Consider the following 17932-nt stretch of genomic DNA (forward strand, 5'->3'; position numbering starts at 1 on the left):
CTAGCTTTCTTCTGCTTTCTCTTCTCAAATCATGAAAGATATGTACGTTTCATTTTTCTAACCCCTACGATCATTGACTATGCAATGATACCTGCAAACAAATTAATTCCCTTGGTATCTTTCATTTGTTAGGTAGTGTGACGCAGTACCCCATAATGCTTAATATGGAACATAACTGGAATATGATCTACTGAATCTATCTATGCTACATATGTTATGTAACATATAAAGTTTATGATCTACTGAATCTATTAATCCTATCTGTATGCATGTATCATTTTTGTATTCGAAGTTATAAATATTGATTTCTAAATAACCTTAGTAGAGCATTTGGTCAGTTCCTGGAGAAAGGAATGTTGAAGTTAAGTACCTAATCAAGAGACACTTAAAGGACAATGAATCTTGGAATGCTACAATCCACATAAAAAGTCTACTTGAGGAAGTTCAAGGTAGCATGTAAACAATGGATGCTACCTGTAAAAACTGTGAGTCATGCATGGACATGTGACTTGCCCAGGTAACTCCTAAACTCCATCTTGGACTGGACTGTGCATAGGAGTGAGGAGGGGGTCTCCACCTACAAGAAAAAGTCTATTTAAACTCCTGAGAGACCCCTCCATGGTGGTCTTCAGCTGGCTAAAGAGAGAGCCTCCCTACCCCTCAGGATACTTGAAAGAAACTGGAACAAAGGACAGTGTGCCAGGGATGTGAGTGATTACTGGACCCAGGCTAAAAGGAGATTAGTCTGTAAAAGGGAGCATTCTGGAACTGGTGAGGATCTTATCTGTATTCAGTTTGATTAGACATAGATTTGCGCATTTTTTTTTTATTTGGCTTGGTGACTTACTTTGTTCTGTCTGTTACTACTTGGAACCACTTAAATCCTACTTTCTGTATTTAATAAAATCACTTTTTACTTATTGATTAACTCAGAGTAAGTGATTAATACCTGGGGGAGCAAACAGCTATGCATATCTCTCTATCGGTGTTATAGAGGGCGAACAATTTATGAGTTTACCCTGTATAAGCTTTATACAGGGTAAAATGGATTTATTTGGGTTTAGATACCATTGGGAGTTGGGCATCTGAGTGTTAAAAACAGGAATACTTCTGTTAGCTGCTTTCAAGTAAACCTGCAGCTTTGGGGCAAGTAATTCAGACCCTGGGTCTTTGTTGGAGCAGAAGGGAGTGTCTGGCTCAGCAAGACAGGGTGCTGGAGTCCTGAGCTGGCAGGGAAAGCAGGGGTAGAAGTAGTCTGGGCACACCAGGTGGCAGCTCCCAGGGGGATTCTATGGTCCAAACCATCACAGATAGTTAATTGAAAAATTCCTTATGTACCCCGTGTGTTGCGGAACAATTTGAACTGCGACAGAAATTAAAATAGACGTTGACGTACCTGTCACGACCATCATGCACAGGAGGGAGAATATCTTGCAAAATGTATGCTCTAAATTTTACTTTATATCACTTTGTTATGCTTTGGCAACATCAAGAAGCATTGTCCATATAGGCATGCGCAGCACATTTCATTAGGGTGTGCACCCAGGGAATTTTATTTATTTATTGCTTTATTTTAAGGGCAACATTTACTGAATACTCAGTCATAAAGGGCATTATTTTTATTAATCAAACACCCTAAAGAAACTAAAACTTAACTAAACTTAATTTTTTTTAAATTAACAACTAAACTTTACTTAAAAAATGAGACACAAAATACCAAATTTTTGCTGTAGTGATAACCAGGCATATACAAAGATACAGTCAATTTTCATGATCGTTATCTTTAACCAGATAATGAGCTAACCCAAACTGACCAAAACAAATTAAGATTTCTTCATCTTCCTGTCCTAGAGAATGAGACGTCGCTCACCAGGTGTTATGGACTTAAATTCCTCAATCACATCATTGTAATTAACTGATGAAGCCAATTCTTGTTCAATGTACAAAATCATGAGTGAGTTGAGACGCTGTTGGGACATTGTACTTCTTAGTTTGTTTTTTACATGTTCTAGTTTCAAAAAGGTTCTTTCATATGAACAGCTTGTCTGCTCCTTTTCTTATCTTAACAACGAACCAATCCATAACTTAAAATTAAAAGGGGGTATCATACGATTGAATTAAAACGTAAAGCCATGGGCTTGTTATGCTATTTCAGTAGAGTACACGCGACAAAGATTACAAACACTGTAGACACTGCGCTGAGCATGCCTGACATGGCTGCTTATATAGGTCAAAGAATTTTCTAGAATAGTTGTTGGAGGGGAGGGGAGGACCAATGGTAATGCAGCGTTGCAGTAGTGGGGACGCATGCTGCGAGCAAACACGGGCTTTCTATATAGAGCGTATGATGCAATTAAATTAAAACACAAAGCCACTTTTTTTTTTTACATTAGGGCAGGTGTGGGCAAACTTTTTGGCCCGAGGGCCATATCGAGGTTCCAAAATTGTATGAAGGGCCAGGTGGGGAAGGCTGTGCCTCCCCAGACAGCCTGGCCCTGCCCCCTATCCAACTCCCACCCAACCCCCACCCACTTCCTGCCCTCCGACTGCCCCCCTCAGAATCCTCAACCCATCCTGTTCCTTGTCCCCTTACCGCCCCCCCGAGACCCTCCCCCCAACCACCACCCCGGGACCCCACCCCCCTACCAACCCCACCCCCGCTCCCTGTCCCCTGACAGCCCCGACCCCTATCCACCCCCCATCGAGTCCTGACAGACCCCTGGAATGCCCACAATCCACCCCCCCGTTCCCCGTCCCCTGACCACCACCCCCAGAACCTCTGCCCCATCCAACCCCCCCACCCATGTCCCCAGGACTCCCTGCCCCTTAACCAACCCCCCGGCCCCGGACCCTTACCATGCCGCTTCCCCCCGCTTCCCCCCTCTCCCCAGAGCCTCAGCGAGCCGCATCCAGGAGGGGCCCTGGACAGCACTGCAGTGGCGTGGCTCCAGCGGGACCTGAGCTCCTGCCACTCGGCCCGCCAGAGCTTGCAGCCCTGCCCCTTTACCAAGCGGCTCTGAGCGGGAGGCGCTCAGGTCCCACCAGAGCCACGCCGCGGTAGCACTGTCCAGGGCCACTCCTGGACACGGTACGCTAAGGCGCCGGGGTATGGGGGAAGGTGGGGGCAGGCCACCTGGGTGGGGGCAGGGGGGGACAGGTGGGGGCAGGGGGGGAGCCTCAGACATTCTTGTGGGGGCCCCTGTGGGGCCCGGGTCCTGGGGCAAATTGGCCCACTTGCCCCCCCCCCCGGGCGGCTCTGGTCTGGTCACCCTAGTAATATCACAGTTAGTTAACATAATATGTTAAAACCAGGATAACTTGGTGGTTCAGGCAGGAAGCTTAGCACCTGAGGATATTCTAAACCAGGGGTGGGCAAACTTTTTTGGCCCGGGGCCCACATCTGGGTGAGGAAATTGTATGCAGGGCCATGAATGTAGGGCTGGGGCAGGGGGGAGTGTGTGAGGAGGTGCAGTGTGCAGGAAGGGGCTCAGGGCAAGAGGTTGGGGTGCAGGAGGAATGTGGGGTGTGGCAGGGCGCTCAGGGCAAGAGGTTGGGGTGCAGGAGGAATGTGGGGTGTGGCAGGGGGCTCAGGGCAGGGGGTTCAGGTGCAAGAGGGGTGCAGCTGGAGGCTTGGTGAAGGAGGGGGTTGGGGTGCAGGAGGGGTGCAGCAGGAGGCTCAAGGCAGGGGGTTGAGGGCTCAGGGCAGGGGGTTGGGGTGCAAGAGGGGTATGGCAGAGGGCTCAGGGCAAGGAGTTAGGGGGCTCAGGACAGAGGGTTGGGATGCCGGGTGCAGGAGGGGTTCAAGGTGCAGGCTCTGTTCTGGCGTCGCTTACCTCGAGTGGCTCCGGGGTGGCAGCGGCACACAGCGGGGCTAAAGCAGGCTCTCTGCCTGTCCTGGCCCCATGCCGCTCCTGGAAGTGGCCAGCATGTCGCAGTGGCTCTTAGGGATGGGGTGGGACAGAAGGCTCTGCCACGCACTGCCCTCGCCAAAGCTCCCATTGGCCATGGTTCCCCGTTCCCGGCCAATGGGAGCTGCGGGGGGTGGTGCCTGCAGGCGAGGGCAGTGCGTGGAGCCCTCTGCCCCCACCTCCCCAGGGGCCGCAGGGACGTGGTGCCAGCTGCTTCCAGGAGCAGCGTGGGACCAGGGTAGGCAGGGAGTCTGCCTTAGCCCCGCTGTGCCATGGAGCTGGCAATCCCGCAGGCCAGATTGAAAGCCCTGATGGGCCGGATCCGGCCCACGGGCCGTAGTTTGCCCTCCCCTGTTCTAAACCCATATACAATGGAGTTTTGCTTACAGATGACAGCATCTCAGGCTGAAATGACACAGTGCAAAAATCATTTGCACTCAGTCTACAGGTGAAGTCTGATGGGTGTTAAATATGAACTAAACAAACATAACATTTCTCCAAGATCTAACTACTTACACATTCAATTATACAGAATTTGTAAAACTATCTGTAATTGCATCATCTGATGACTTCCTAGTAATATTATAGAGGGTTTCCTTCCTCTCCTCTGGAAGCATTGTGGAGGATGAGAAACAACAAAACTGAATGGCTTCCTACCTTTTCAGGCATTGGTGGGAGCCCCCTTAACCCACCTCTCTGACAAAAATTCCCCCTCAAAATTCATCAGGCTGCCACCTCATCTTCTTTAAAACCCATCCTTAAACCTACCTCTATCATGATGCCTACATACAAATCACTACCATCTGGCACTGGTTGGGCAAGTGGTGAGCTGACACCTTTTCTTTTATGATAAACTCAGTTCATTTTGTTGTGATTTTTTCCTCTCAACTCCACTTCTCCCCATCCGTGTCTGTATCATTCACCTATTGAATCATGTCTGAGACCTAGACTCTGAAGCTCTCTGAGGAAAGGAATATCTTTATTTTTTTGGTACATGTGCGTAATGGAATTGGGATTCCTAGGTGCTACAGCAATAGACTCAGTTAATAATAATGACATCAATGGGTGTAAGTGGGTCATAAAGTGGATGCAGCAAGTGACAAAGAAGCATAGCTTGCAATTTGGGGGTAAATTCTGCTTTCTCTTACTCCAGTGTGTAATTACCTTGAAGGCCATGGGGTTACTCCGATTTACAATGATGTAACAGAGAGCAGAATTTGGTCTACAGTTTCTCCAAAATTAAAGATCTTCTTTCTGTCAGTACAGTGGAGCTGCAGACGCAGTTAATAATATCGTGGTCCACAAATGTGTGTGAGAGTGGGTTTTAAATCAAATATTTTATTATTACATTTGGAATGCTTTAAACCAACAGCGATGGCAACAGTCACATAATTATTTCATACTTTGGAAAACACAGTATTAGGCTATGTCGATGGCCCAAGGTTTATAGGTTCCAGGCTTATCTTTGGGAATCTAAAATGAAAAAAAGAAAAGAAAAAATCATAGTTTTGTTAAGTTTGACATTATTAAACACAAGAGAATTCACTGTAATTCAAAATATGTGGTCCCAAAATGTTTTATTTTTATCCATGTAAATGTCACTGTCCAGGCTAATCCTTTCACTTTCACACCTCGATTATAATGGATTGTAAATTCAGCCATGACCTTAAGTAGCTTGTTGAAGATTTAGAACCATAGTTAATGAAAATCAAGCTGCAGTAACACAGACAGCTTAGGCCTGCTCACAAATGAGCCTATAGGCCAAAGGGCCGAAGTTAGACAGAAAAATTAGCAGCAGTTTCCACTACATCATGTCACTGCGGGCAGGCGGGGGGGGGGGGGGGGAGATTGGTTATCTGTGGAACTGTGGCTATATTAAACCACAGTGGTCATGACATCTGCAGGGGAATCGCACAGCTCTAAGGGAATTCTTAGAGTGATGGGGCACGCATCAGTGCAGAGTCTTAGACCTTCCATGGTTTAGTCTGATGGCTGCCTTGGGAACTGTTCTGTCTTGGTTTCCCTTTTTATGCTTAGCCCCAACCTCCCCTGTGGAAAGTCTGAAGGTGTGGAGTGAGAGTTAATGTTGACCAGCAATAACTTATTGGGGGAAAGCCCTGCAGGGTCCCAACATGACGGGGCAACAAAAATCAGCTCTCTCCCATCAACACCATTTCCAATCCCCTCCCCCCCCATGCTTCCCCCTGAAGCCACATAAAATGAACCAAGCCGAATTTTCATGCAGGGGTTTAGATGGGTATGGGAGGAGATACATTATCTTGTGTTGCCTTAAGTCCCTTGCCTCTGATTTCAAAAGGAGTGGGATTCCCACTGCTTTATCCCCATCAGAAGGAAATCTCAGAGGAGAAAATATGGCCCACAGACTTGGTGTCACTGGCCAAAACAAGTTGAATTGCATGTGGTAAAGGGATTGCTCTTGAACGGTAGACATGACTGAAATTCCTGCACAAACAGCAAGGGAGAAGGTCTGGTTTGTCAACCTTCAATGACCCAGTCTTTTCCTTTGTGACTCAATTCCTCCCCACTGCAATGGCAGGGCTGGTGCTATTTTAATTTTTGCAGATCTTTTCTGAAAGTAAGTTTGAGGCTGCAGGAAGTAGGGCTGGGCATTAGCAAATGGGAATTAAATTAATCAGGCTAATACTGTCTCCTGGGCAGACTGCCAGCCTTGAAGGACACTATTAAACACCCTATTAACACCAGGGAAGTGAGACTTCCGTAAAGAGGCTGAGAAAGGACTGGAGATGTGTGGCAGGAGGGTGGTGAGAAGCCCTCCTAGAAAAGAACCAAGGACCCCTCCTGGTCTTTGGTTCCACTGCCATGAAGTTTATAAGATCAGGGTATATAGATATAGAATTGCATTCACATTTTTGCAGGGAGCATATTTGCAAGTAAAAGAAATTAACAAAAATTTGCCTGTAAAAATGGCCTTATCCTTAGTGACATTTATTTTTCAAGTCAATGGATTTTTCTCACACTGCCTAGTTATTACTGTGTGCAGCAACTGTATCTAAAAAACCTCCCAAGACTGCCCATCCCTAGTTGTCACCTACTACCCCATAATGGAATCCATACAAGGTATCATCAAACAATTACAATCCATACTGGATGGGGACCACATCCTTGAATAAATCTTTCTTGAACCCCTTCTTCTGGCCTTCAAACAAAGACAGTACCCCGTCATCCTGCACCTCGGAAGTAAACGGGCAGTGAATTTACTTTCATGAAAACTGCATCACAACTAGTCTTGGTGGAGGACAGTGCACAAGGCTTTGAGTGAGATAAACTTCATTGGATGGAGATTAACCTAATAGTTAAGTTTAGTCTCTAGAAAGCATGTTACGATTTTGCTTTATATGTAATCTTTTGTTTCCATTATCCTTACTCACTATCTCTTGAATCTTTGGTAATAAACTTATCCTTGTTTTCACTACCAATACATCTAAATGCTGGGCTATTAAGCTAGGTGCTGATCCTGAGATGAGTCATTCAAGCTGGTGCATACACTGTTCCTCTGTGGCCAGCAGCCCAGGTATTTCTGTGGGTGTTCAGTGGAGAAGGGGCTATACTTCAAAGGAGCTTGGGGATTTGAGTACACCCATTGTTAACCTGCAAAGCAAAGCAAGGGCTGTCATAGTCCAGAGGAGAGCGTTTGGGTGACTAACAGGTTAGTGCTGTCAGGGAGCTGACACCCAGCTATGCACAAGCAAGTCTCCCCTACGCTGGAGGCAAGGGGGTAACAAGGTGACTCACAGTCCTGTGTACTCCAAGAGTTGTCACAGCCTCTAGGCATCATTGTAGTATAAGTAATAATAATAACCTAAGTCATTCATAGATTCCAAGGCCAGAAGAGACCACTGTGATCATCTAGTCTGACCTCCTGTATAGCACAGGCCATAGAGCTCCCCCCAAATAATTCATGGAGCATCTTTTGGAAAAACATTCAATCTTGATTTAAAAATACACAGTGATGGAGAATCTACCATGATCCTTGGTAAATTGTTGCAATGGTCAATTGCTCGGACTGTTAAAAATGTATACCTTATTTCCAGTCTGAATTTGTCTAGCTTCATCTACCAGTCATTGCATCGTGTTATACTTTTCTCTACTAGACTGAAAAGCCCAGTATCAAATATTTATTCCCCATGTAGGTACTGACAGTCTGTAATCAAGTCACCCCTTAACCATCTCTTTGTCAAGCTAAATAGATTGGGCTCCTTGGGTCTATCCCTAAGTCATGTTTTCTTATCCTTTAATCATTCTTGTGACTCTTCTCTGAACCCTCTCCAATTTATCAACATCCTTCTTGAATTGTGGGCACCAGAACTGGACACAGTATTCCAGCAGTGGTCACACCAGTGCCAAATACAGAGGTATAATAACCCCTCTGCCCCTACTTGACATTCCCCAATTTGTCCATTCAAAAATTGCATTAGCCCTTTTGGTCAGAGGGTTGCACTGGGAGCTGATGTTCACCTGATTATCCACCACGTCTCCCAAATATTTCTCAGTCACTGCTTTCTAGGATAGAATCCCCCGTCCTATAAGTATTGCCTACATTTAACATTGTGCAGGGAAATAAGCAGAGGTGGAGATGGAATTCATTCCCCCAACTTGCAGGCAGGCAAAGGGGTTGCAAGGATGCTCCTCCAGGACTGTTATTTTCAGATGCTGCCCCTTTGTGCCCCTGGATCAAACAGTCTGGGCCACTGGATTCACTCTGTCTGCCTGCCCACAGCAGCTTCTTCATACTGACATTTTTGGCCAGCCTCCTACCCCCAGCTGGGAGCTTCAGTGGCACAGAGGGCTTTGGACTGTGTCTCCATGCCTACTGTAGTTCACCCTGAGTGAAGAGGGCATGGCTGCTTGTTTCATCATGCTACATGCTCTTGTGTAGGTCCCTATCTCCCTCTTTTCCACTGGAAGTAGTGAAACTGGTGTGTGTTTTTCCAAGGGGTTGGAAAGTTGGAGACAAAAAGGGTCAGGTTGTGCTATCATCCACAGAATGGCCCAGCAGAATTTCTGCGTGGCCCTGTGCTCAGCAGCTATGCTGGCAATGTGTTCCCGGTGTTTCACAATGGCCCTTGCTCTGTGGCTCACCAGTGCACTCATCGTCATCTTTTTCTAACACCAAGATTGGACAGGGCAGAGGTTGTGAGCAGATTCCATCTGCGTCTGGTTTGATCTGCCCTTTAAGCCTGCTGGGGAATTGCCTGGATGGTTTTCTCTACTGTGTTATAACACCACCAAAACCAGCTTGGATCAGAACATGCTGTGGTGTGTTTATCTAAGCAGGCAGAGAGAGACTCCTCAGTTGACATTGACAAGTTATGACTGCAAACATGTACTCCACAAGGCCCTGATTTAAGGGGAAAGCTTTAAATAAAGGCGCTTATCATAGCCTGGTTTGATGGCGCCCAAGCAACAAAACGGAGCCTATTTTCCCATCCCAAGAAAGGGTGATTAGTTTAAAGATTTGCTTTACAGTTTGGATACAGGTTTTGGCTACGATGGTGGCTAAGCCTTTGCCATTTATGTGGTTTGGCTTCCATGCTTTACTCCATTTCTTTTACTGCAGGCTATAAATGGACATAGATTCTCGGCAAGCAAGGCCAGATGTGTCAGGACCAGGTCATCCCTCTATGTTTAGAGCACAGAGGGCGATTAATGCAGCAGAAAAATCTGCAAAAATGGCCCAAATCTGTCAGGTGGGGGCACAACGTGGCATCATGCACCTCTCCCTCCAACCCTACAAAAGCCTTTCTGTGTGAACCCTGGGAATTTTGCGCTCTTTGGGTTTGGGAGTGGAATAGGAGGACAGGGAGTAGGGGCATGTTGAGTCATGCCACATAATCCTCCAGCAAACCCACAGAAATTAACGCTGTCCCACTGTGACAGAATACATCCTTCAATTCCTTTCCACCCCACATAGAAAGTGTGGGAGAACAAAGGAGACATATAACATGATGTGAAGGCCAAGGATCTAGGCTCTGGTGAATCAAAGTGGGGAATGAATTTTACAGTTGAGGACCCTCAGCAAAGAAGCCCTGCTTCTAGTCTCTCATACAACCCAGGATGTGAGAACCACCAGTGATAAAAAAGGCCAGAGTATCACACAGAGAATGAGATGATCTGAGAGAACCAGGCACTAGAGCTTTACAGTTTAAAGCCAACACCTTAAGGGCCATCCAGATATTATCTGGAAGCCACTGTAGATCACTGTAAATACAGACACTTGTATGGGAACAAATTCATTACTGGTGTAATGCTACAGAAGTAAATGAAATGACACAAGGGACAAAGTCAGCCCATAATTTGTAAAGTACTTCTGGGTTCTTCTGGAGGGAAGGTGCTATATAAATTCAAGTCATTACCAGTGAAGAAATTGAACAGATTGGGAGGTTCAGAGCCTGATTCAGCCAACCCCCCAGTCTATGATTTCTCATCTCTAGCTGTCAGTATACGCTGCACTGGCCAACAACAACAACAACAACAACAACAACAAACAAAACAAAAAGAACAAAGTATAGTCAACTACATAAAATGCAGGCTCCAGTGAGTGTAATGCAGTACGTAAAAAAGATGCAGCTCAGTGATGAATTTGGTTGAATACAGAATAATTCAAAATCAAGACATGAAGTAAGGAAGAGGAGGAGGCTAACCCAGTAATGTTTCCAAAGAATTAATTAAGAAACCCATTACCATGTCAGTAAAGTTATCAGCACAGGCCATTCGAATCTGCTCAACCGTCAGGGGGCTGTTCAGGGTGAAGGTCCCGGTTAATCCTCTTTCCTTCCTCACAGCAGCTACTGCATCCCAGATAGCAAAGAACACAGAACATCCCAGGAACAGCCCTGCCTCGCCAATCCCCTGGCCGGGAACAAAGGCAGACACATAGGTTTGCTTTAGAAACTGATTGACAACAGGGGACCAGATCCTTAGCTGGTACAAATTGAGATAGCTCCATTGAAACTACATCGATTTACACCAGCTGAAGATCTGGCCAATTGACGTCAATGGAGGTAGGCCTGCTGAAGAGCTGGCTCAGACACTAAGTTTTATATCAACACAGCTGGACACAATAAATCTCCTCAGGGCTCTGAGTGCTCCAAGACATAAAAGAGTTGAGGACAAGGATTTGGCTTATAACTTTTTTTTTTTTTTTAATTCATAGCACATCTCCGCTCTAAGCAAAGGTTCACTCTGACTTGGATTGCATCTGTTACACTGCAAAGCAATGAAACCATTCAGAACTTTCAGTATAAATACACCTCCAATCTATCCAAATTCCTTATAAGTGGATTTCATTGTATATGATGAAACAGAACTAGGCAGCCTTCCTTTCTTTATTCCAGATCCTGAATGGATAAAGTTTGCATTGCTTAATCTCTCCAAAGAACTGTGATGGTTTCTGTCTCTAGCATCATCTCCACTAGAACATGTCCATTTGCTCTAAATTATTAAAGATATTCATCCCTAGTAGGCATCCAAAGTGAACTTTCTCCTGGAAATTCCGATGTCTCAGATGCAGTTCCTCCAGATACTAGGCTGGGGCACTGGACATCTGCATCTCTTACCAGCACAAGCCTACGCACCATTACAGTCCCACTTAAACTCTACTCTGAGGATGTAATTGGTGCATAAGCCTTGGGTTGGCTCTGCACAGGGGTGAATTTACCCTTACAACACAAGATGGAAAGGATATGAAGGAAGTTCCTTGTGGATAAGACAATGGAAGATCTGTATTCTGTTTCCCTGTGAGAGACTGGGCAAGCCTCTTAATCTATCTTTGCCTCACTTCCCCATCAGTAAAATGGAGATAATAATTCTTCCTTTCTACCACCCTGTGTTTATTGTAAGCTCTTCAGGGCACGCTCTGTCTCTTACTATGTGTATGTACAGCATCTGGCACACTCAATTTTCAATCTCAGATGAGGTTTTCTAAGTATTACTGTAATTTTACAAATACATAAGAAGAAGAAAGACAAAAAATCAAAATAAATTAATGCATGAAAATTACCCTTTTTCTCACAGCAGGTGAACTTATAAAGGTCCTTCTAGTTCTAAAGGTATTACTGGGGCCTGTGGTGTTCCACATTTTAAGTATAGGGAACATCTCTGAAACCTGTAATATTGCAACAGCTGGAAAGCACTTTTAAAATACATACACCACACGTGCACTTGGGTAACGTGCAGAACTTGCTATGACTTTATACAGCACAGTTGGCTTGTTTACCTTGGAGGAGTAGATGGCAATTGGGTTTCGGGAGTTTGGCAGCAAGTAAACCCTGAACTGTTCAGGTATGTCACAGACAGCAGGGATTTTATACGTATCTGGACCCAGAGTGTACTGCTCTCCTTCTGGGGAGAACTTTATTTCTTCCATTGTATAAAGTCCAACCCCCTGAACAAAGGCACCTTCAATCTGAGGAAAAAATGTACACAGTTTCTATTTTCATTCCCATTAAAAGATAAAAATGTGAATACAACTAAACTTTTAGATCTACAACATTAACTGGCTCTTTTCCTTCCATGGCAACTGGGCCAAAGACAAATGCTAAACTAAGTAGGACTATATGAGACCAAGCTGTACTCTCATAAATATTCCCACTGGCTCAAATTCTACTCTCCCTTACCCCAGTGTAAATCCAGAATAAAGTCAGTGATGTCTGTAGAGTTATTTCAGATTTACACTGGTATAACTGAGAGCAGAATCTGGCCTACTGATTTCAATGGCTCTACTCACAGGACCAAGAATTTGGCCAAGAACTGTAATATAAATAATTAATTCAATCTAACACACATTGAAAAAGGAATTGTGGATGACAATTGACATTTCTTCCTAGAAAAGTTGTCAGACACTTTTATTTAACAGCGTTACCTCTTTTAATCTGAGTGGCTAGCCAAAAATTAGGGGTCTTGTAAATTGTTCCATTTTGGAGGAGAAATTGACAATCATCAGGTATTTCTTTGATGCAGTTTTGTGTGCTCACAAAGAATGTACATAGTCCTGTTTCCCTGAACACTTGGGCCACCTGATTCAACATCTAGTCTGCTTTTCCATGTGTCTCTGTTCTGGGTGCTACTGCTATTGTTTCAACCACCTGGTTACAATGGTTTCTTTACATTTATCCTGAAGGTAAGGCCGCAGCCACACCTCATCCATATCAACAAGATTTAACCCACAACAAAAGGTTGAATGCAATCTGAAAATAGGCCACATTCATACCTGTGCAACTCCTATAGTAATGTCTGGACCTAATTCAGTGGTGATATAAAGAGTGGTGGAAGTTGGACATAAAATGGGAGTAAATAGTAAAGTAGTGCAACTTGCACCTATTTGACAATTCTTGGGTATGTATAACAGGCGTCACTTTTTGGCTAAAGGAGAGAGAAGGCAGATATAGAAGGAAAAGCCAATAACAGGAGGGCATAAGATAAGGCAGGTCTCATATCCTTTATCTTATTTACATCATCCTGCTAGCTACTCGTCCTTCTCCATACCCCTTTCTGCTCTGTAAATAAATCTTTTGCTTACCCCCTGTGACCTTCTATTTCTTGAGGGAGCACCATGTAACCCCCATATTCCTTATTTATATATAAAACTGTGATATTTCATATAAAGTATGCCATATAAGGTATCAACAACAACAAGGGAGGTAAACAATGCCCAGGTGGGTGTCAAACAACCATCAACAGTCATTGTCCAGCAGGGGAGTTACAATTCAATAACTCACTTACACAAGGCCACACCAGGGGAATTGCTCAACCTTGCCTGGTGACTCAGCAACAACCACAGACATGCCTTGACTTGTGTTCTCCATGCATATTGAATGAGGATATAAAATAGGGAACAGAGGCCGCATGGTTTGTCTTTTTTCCTCCCCTACCAATGCTGAAGGCAACGAGAACGCTGGAGCTGAGGAGATTGATCCCCAGGCTAACAGGGCTCTGGTGGCAATTTAAAAGGGCCTGGGGTTCTGGCCACTGCCATGGTAGTGGTGGTGGCAGTCAGGAGCCCCAGGCCCTTTAAAATCGCCAGCCCTGGGGCAGCTGCTCCTTTTGTTCCCACCATCGGTGGCCCTGCCAGTAAGATCCCTACCAGCAGGGCCACCTGCTTATGAAAGACCTTAACCAACCTGCAGTATCCAGTGGGGTGAGAAAAACTGCTTAGTCCAGATATTGCAGATATTGCATCTAATAGGGTTGAGAAATTAGACTGTGTGCTTATCTTTTATTTTCCTTTGGTAACCACTCTGACTTATCACTTATGATCACTTAAAAAACATTTTCTGTAATCAATAAACTTAGTCTAATGTTTATCCTTACCAGTGAGTTTGACTGAAGTGTTTGGTAAATCTGCTCAGGTTACAAAGGGTGGTGTATGTCCACTTTCCTAGGGTGACCAGATGTCCCGATTTTATAGGGACAGTCCCAATTTTTGGGTCTTTTTTTTATATAGGCTCCTACTATCCTCCACCCCCATCTCGATTTTTCACATTTGCTGTCTGGTCACCCTACACTTTCCGTTGATGAAGTGGTGAACCAATTAGTAAACCTGCATTGCTCAAGAAAAGGTCTTGACTCTTGAGCAGTGTAAGATGGTATATTCCGGTGGTACAAGGCTGGGAGCTGGGGGGGATTAGGCTGGTGCCTCTCTCTGCGTGATTCATGAGAAGCTCTGGGAACAATCACGCAATCTGGCTGGATGTGGGTCTCCACATGCGGTTGTACTGAGTGGTAACAGCACCTGGAGGGGTTTGTTGCTTGTCTCCAGTAAGGCATTGTGAGAGACAACCGGGGCCCAGCAGTCCCAGATTGCACCCCGGAGAGCCTGTCACATCCCCTAATCAGGGCCGGCTCCAGGCACCAGGCAACCAAGCACATGCTTGGGGCGGCACCTGGTAAGGGGCAGCCAATCTTGGGGTGGCGGGGGGCAGCACGGCGTGGCATTCTGCAGAGGGGGCGCTCCAGTGGCACGGTGCTCGGCGGGGGGTGCTCCGGCGGCGCGGCGCTCGGCGCGGGGTGCGGCACTCGGGGTGGGAGGGCAGGCTCCGGCAGCGCGGCGCTCGGCAGGGGGGTGGGGCGGGGCGGGGCGCGGCGCTCGGAGGGGGAGGTTCCAGCAGCGCGGTGCTCGGCGGGGGGGGGGAGGGGCAGCGCTTTTTTTTGCTGCTTGGGGCAGCAAAAAAGTTAGAGCCGGCCCTGCCCCTAATACCACATCAGTGTAACTTACACTACTTTTCCATTTACACCAACCTTGGCCCAACATGTGCCACACACCTCTGTTTTTGTTACTGCTGAATTTGACCCAGTGTGTAAATATATGAATCCACACCAAAAGCTATAGACCTGAACTTTAAAGGAGAGATCTGCTCAGGACCAGTGACTTTTTCAATTACATTTGAGTTTGTTAAAGAATGACATCCAGTCACAGAACTATGCGATCAAACTGAGTGAAAAACAAAGTGTATTAGCTAGAAAAATTTAGACTACAATAGTGGTAAAAAAAGGAGTTGAAAAAGCTGAAAAATAACAAAGCAGTGGGAGATGATCAAATACAGCAGACATGCTAAATGTACTTGACAGAGCTGTTCAATAAAGTTTAGGAAAAAGAGATCCCTTCTGACTAGTGGAATCGTTATGAGAATACCCCAAAAGAGTGATCTAACTAACTATAACAGCTGGAGAGAAGTTATACTACTCTCTGTTGTAGGGAAAGCCTTCTGCAGTGTGTTACTACACAGGATGAAAGAGGCAGGAGATGCAAAGTTCAGAGAAGAACAGGCTGGATTCAGGTCACAGAGATCCTGTGTAGGTCAGATATTCACACTAAGAACCATCACAGAAGAATGTATAGAATGGCCAGATTCCCTCTTCATCAATTGCATTGATTTTCAAAAGGCAATTGACAGCCTGCACAGACATACATTGTGGAATAGTCTTCAGTGCTGTGGAATCCCATCTAATGTCATCATCATCATCAGGGCTATGTACAGACATGTGAAGTGATCGGTAAGGGGAACAATTAGAGTACAGAGTGAACAATGGTGCGAAACAGAGCTGTATTTTATTTCAACTGTTTGGCATTCCAATAGACTGGATAAAGAAGAAGTGTATTAACAACAAATATGGTGGTATAACATGGGTGGATGCAGGGGTGAAAGTAATATTAAACACTTACTGGTACGGGGGCCCGGCTCTGGGCCCCCAGAAGGGGTGGGGCCTCGGGTGGAAGGGGCGGGGCTGGAGTCAGCCTCTCCCAGCCAGCACATCCAGGCTGCCTGGCCCGCACCGCCTGGGGCTCTGGTGGCAATTTAAAAGGGCCTGGGGTTCTGGACACTGCCATGGTAGTGGTGGTGGCAGTCAGGAGCCCCAGGCCCTTTAAAATCGCCAGTCCTGGGGCAGCTGCTCCTTTTGTTCCCACCATCGGTGGCCCTGCCAGTAAGATCCCTACCAGCAGGGCCACCGACGGGGGCGGGCAAAAGGGGTGGCAGGACTTTAACATTGGCTGCGCACAGGCCGGTACCGGCTTCTTACCAGTATGCTGTACCGGCCCGCACCGGCCTACTTTCACCCCTGGGTAGATGGCAAATGCCTAGAAGAGCTAGACTGTGCTGATGATATTATGCTACTGAGTGACACTCCCAAAAAGTCACAAAGACAGACAACTTGACAAAATAGCAGGCCAAACGGGGCTTAAAATTAGTTATGCCAAAACAAACATGCTTGAAACTCAGGCTTCAAGCAGTAATGTCACATTAGAAGGCAACAAGAAAGTAAGAACAGATCATCTATCTAGGCAGCACCATATTAACTAATCGAGACCTCAAGGATGAAGTGACATCAAAGATAGGAAAGGCATCCCCAGCATTTACTAAACTCAACAATGTATGGAAAAAAATCAAACATATTCTTGATGCTAACATGCAGCTGCAAGAGCTAGGGATCTTCTAAAACGTTAGAAAACTAGATGTCTTTGAAAATAATTGCCTCTGAAAGATTCTGCAAGCAGTGTTGTTGTAGCCATGTTGGTCCCAAGATAGACAAGGTGGGTGAGGGTGGCCTGTTAATAACAAGGTGGAACAGATTGTTTAGCATAAGTAGTCAAAACATATTTCAAGGGACCATTCAAGGTTAACAGTGACTCTCTGAGTTAGGCTATGGCTACACTACAAAGTTAAGTCGACAAGTTATGTTGATGTACAGCAACTGCTGTAATTAAACTCTGTTGCATGTCCACAGTGTGCACCTTGTGTTAGCAGAGCACATTCACAGTAGCAGCTCTTGAATCGACACAGAGAGCAGTTCATTGTGGGTCGCTATCCCACTGTGCAACTGGCCCTGCAGGGTGTTTTGGGAAGGATTTGCAATGCCTCATAAGGACAGGTTCAGTGTCACATGATGCAGGTTTCTCAATCCCATCATTCCATGGGCATCCTACTAGGTTTCCAGCTGCTTTTCAACTGCCTTGGTAACCACAAGTCAGCCATTCCTGTCAGAAAGCATGGATCCTGCACCGCTCTTCAGTACTGTGCTGTGTGTTATGAACACAAGGCTGTAAGAGGAGCTCAACGGGGGAGCTATTCGGCTGAGGGAGGCCTTGAAGGAGCATTTTAACAATGAGCCACAGTGATATGTATTGCTGTAGCGTGCCGAGCCTGGCATTGTTTGTTTGCACCGTGCTACTTCCTCCCTCCATCAATAATTTAACGCTGCTCAGTTTACATCTATATGAAAAAGTGAATGCCAGTGGTGGTGTTTTTACTTGTCCAGGGAGAGTTTTAATTCTGTTTCTTTTAATTCTTCCTTAAAATCATGCCCTCTTTTCCCACAGCCTGAGGCTAAGCACCCTGGCCACCATCCTGACTGCTCCCCCCACCGGCCCCCTACCCATAGACCACCATTCTGACTCCAGCCCCAACCTTCCCACACAGCCCCCCACCCATACCAGCACTCTGTCCCCATTCACCTCTTTGCAGAAGCGGCATGTCTGCGGCTCTGCA

The 17932-nt window shown here is 45.8% G+C and overlaps 1 protein-coding gene across 1 annotated transcript in view; it reads right to left on the reverse strand.

The window, feature by feature from the left end:
* Nucleotides 1-5226: 5226 nt before the first annotated feature.
* The window catches only part of LOC128845541 (aldehyde oxidase 3-like), an 86393-nt gene continuing 73687 nt past the window's right edge, over nucleotides 5227-17932 (reverse strand). Inside the window, exons 34-36 of the mRNA XM_054044337.1 lie at nucleotides 12166-12354; nucleotides 10632-10799; nucleotides 5227-5381 (exon numbers count right to left, since the gene is read on the reverse strand). Of these exons, the coding sequence (XP_053900312.1) occupies nucleotides 5328-5381; nucleotides 10632-10799; nucleotides 12166-12354 (411 nt within the window). The 3' untranslated portion in view covers nucleotides 5227-5327. The remainder of the gene's footprint in view (nucleotides 5382-10631; nucleotides 10800-12165; nucleotides 12355-17932) is intronic.

The sequence above is a fragment of the Malaclemys terrapin genome, chromosome 11 (genome assembly GCF_027887155.1).
Source record: "Malaclemys terrapin pileata isolate rMalTer1 chromosome 11, rMalTer1.hap1, whole genome shotgun sequence".
Classification (NCBI taxonomy): domain Eukaryota; kingdom Metazoa; phylum Chordata; order Testudines; family Emydidae; genus Malaclemys; species Malaclemys terrapin.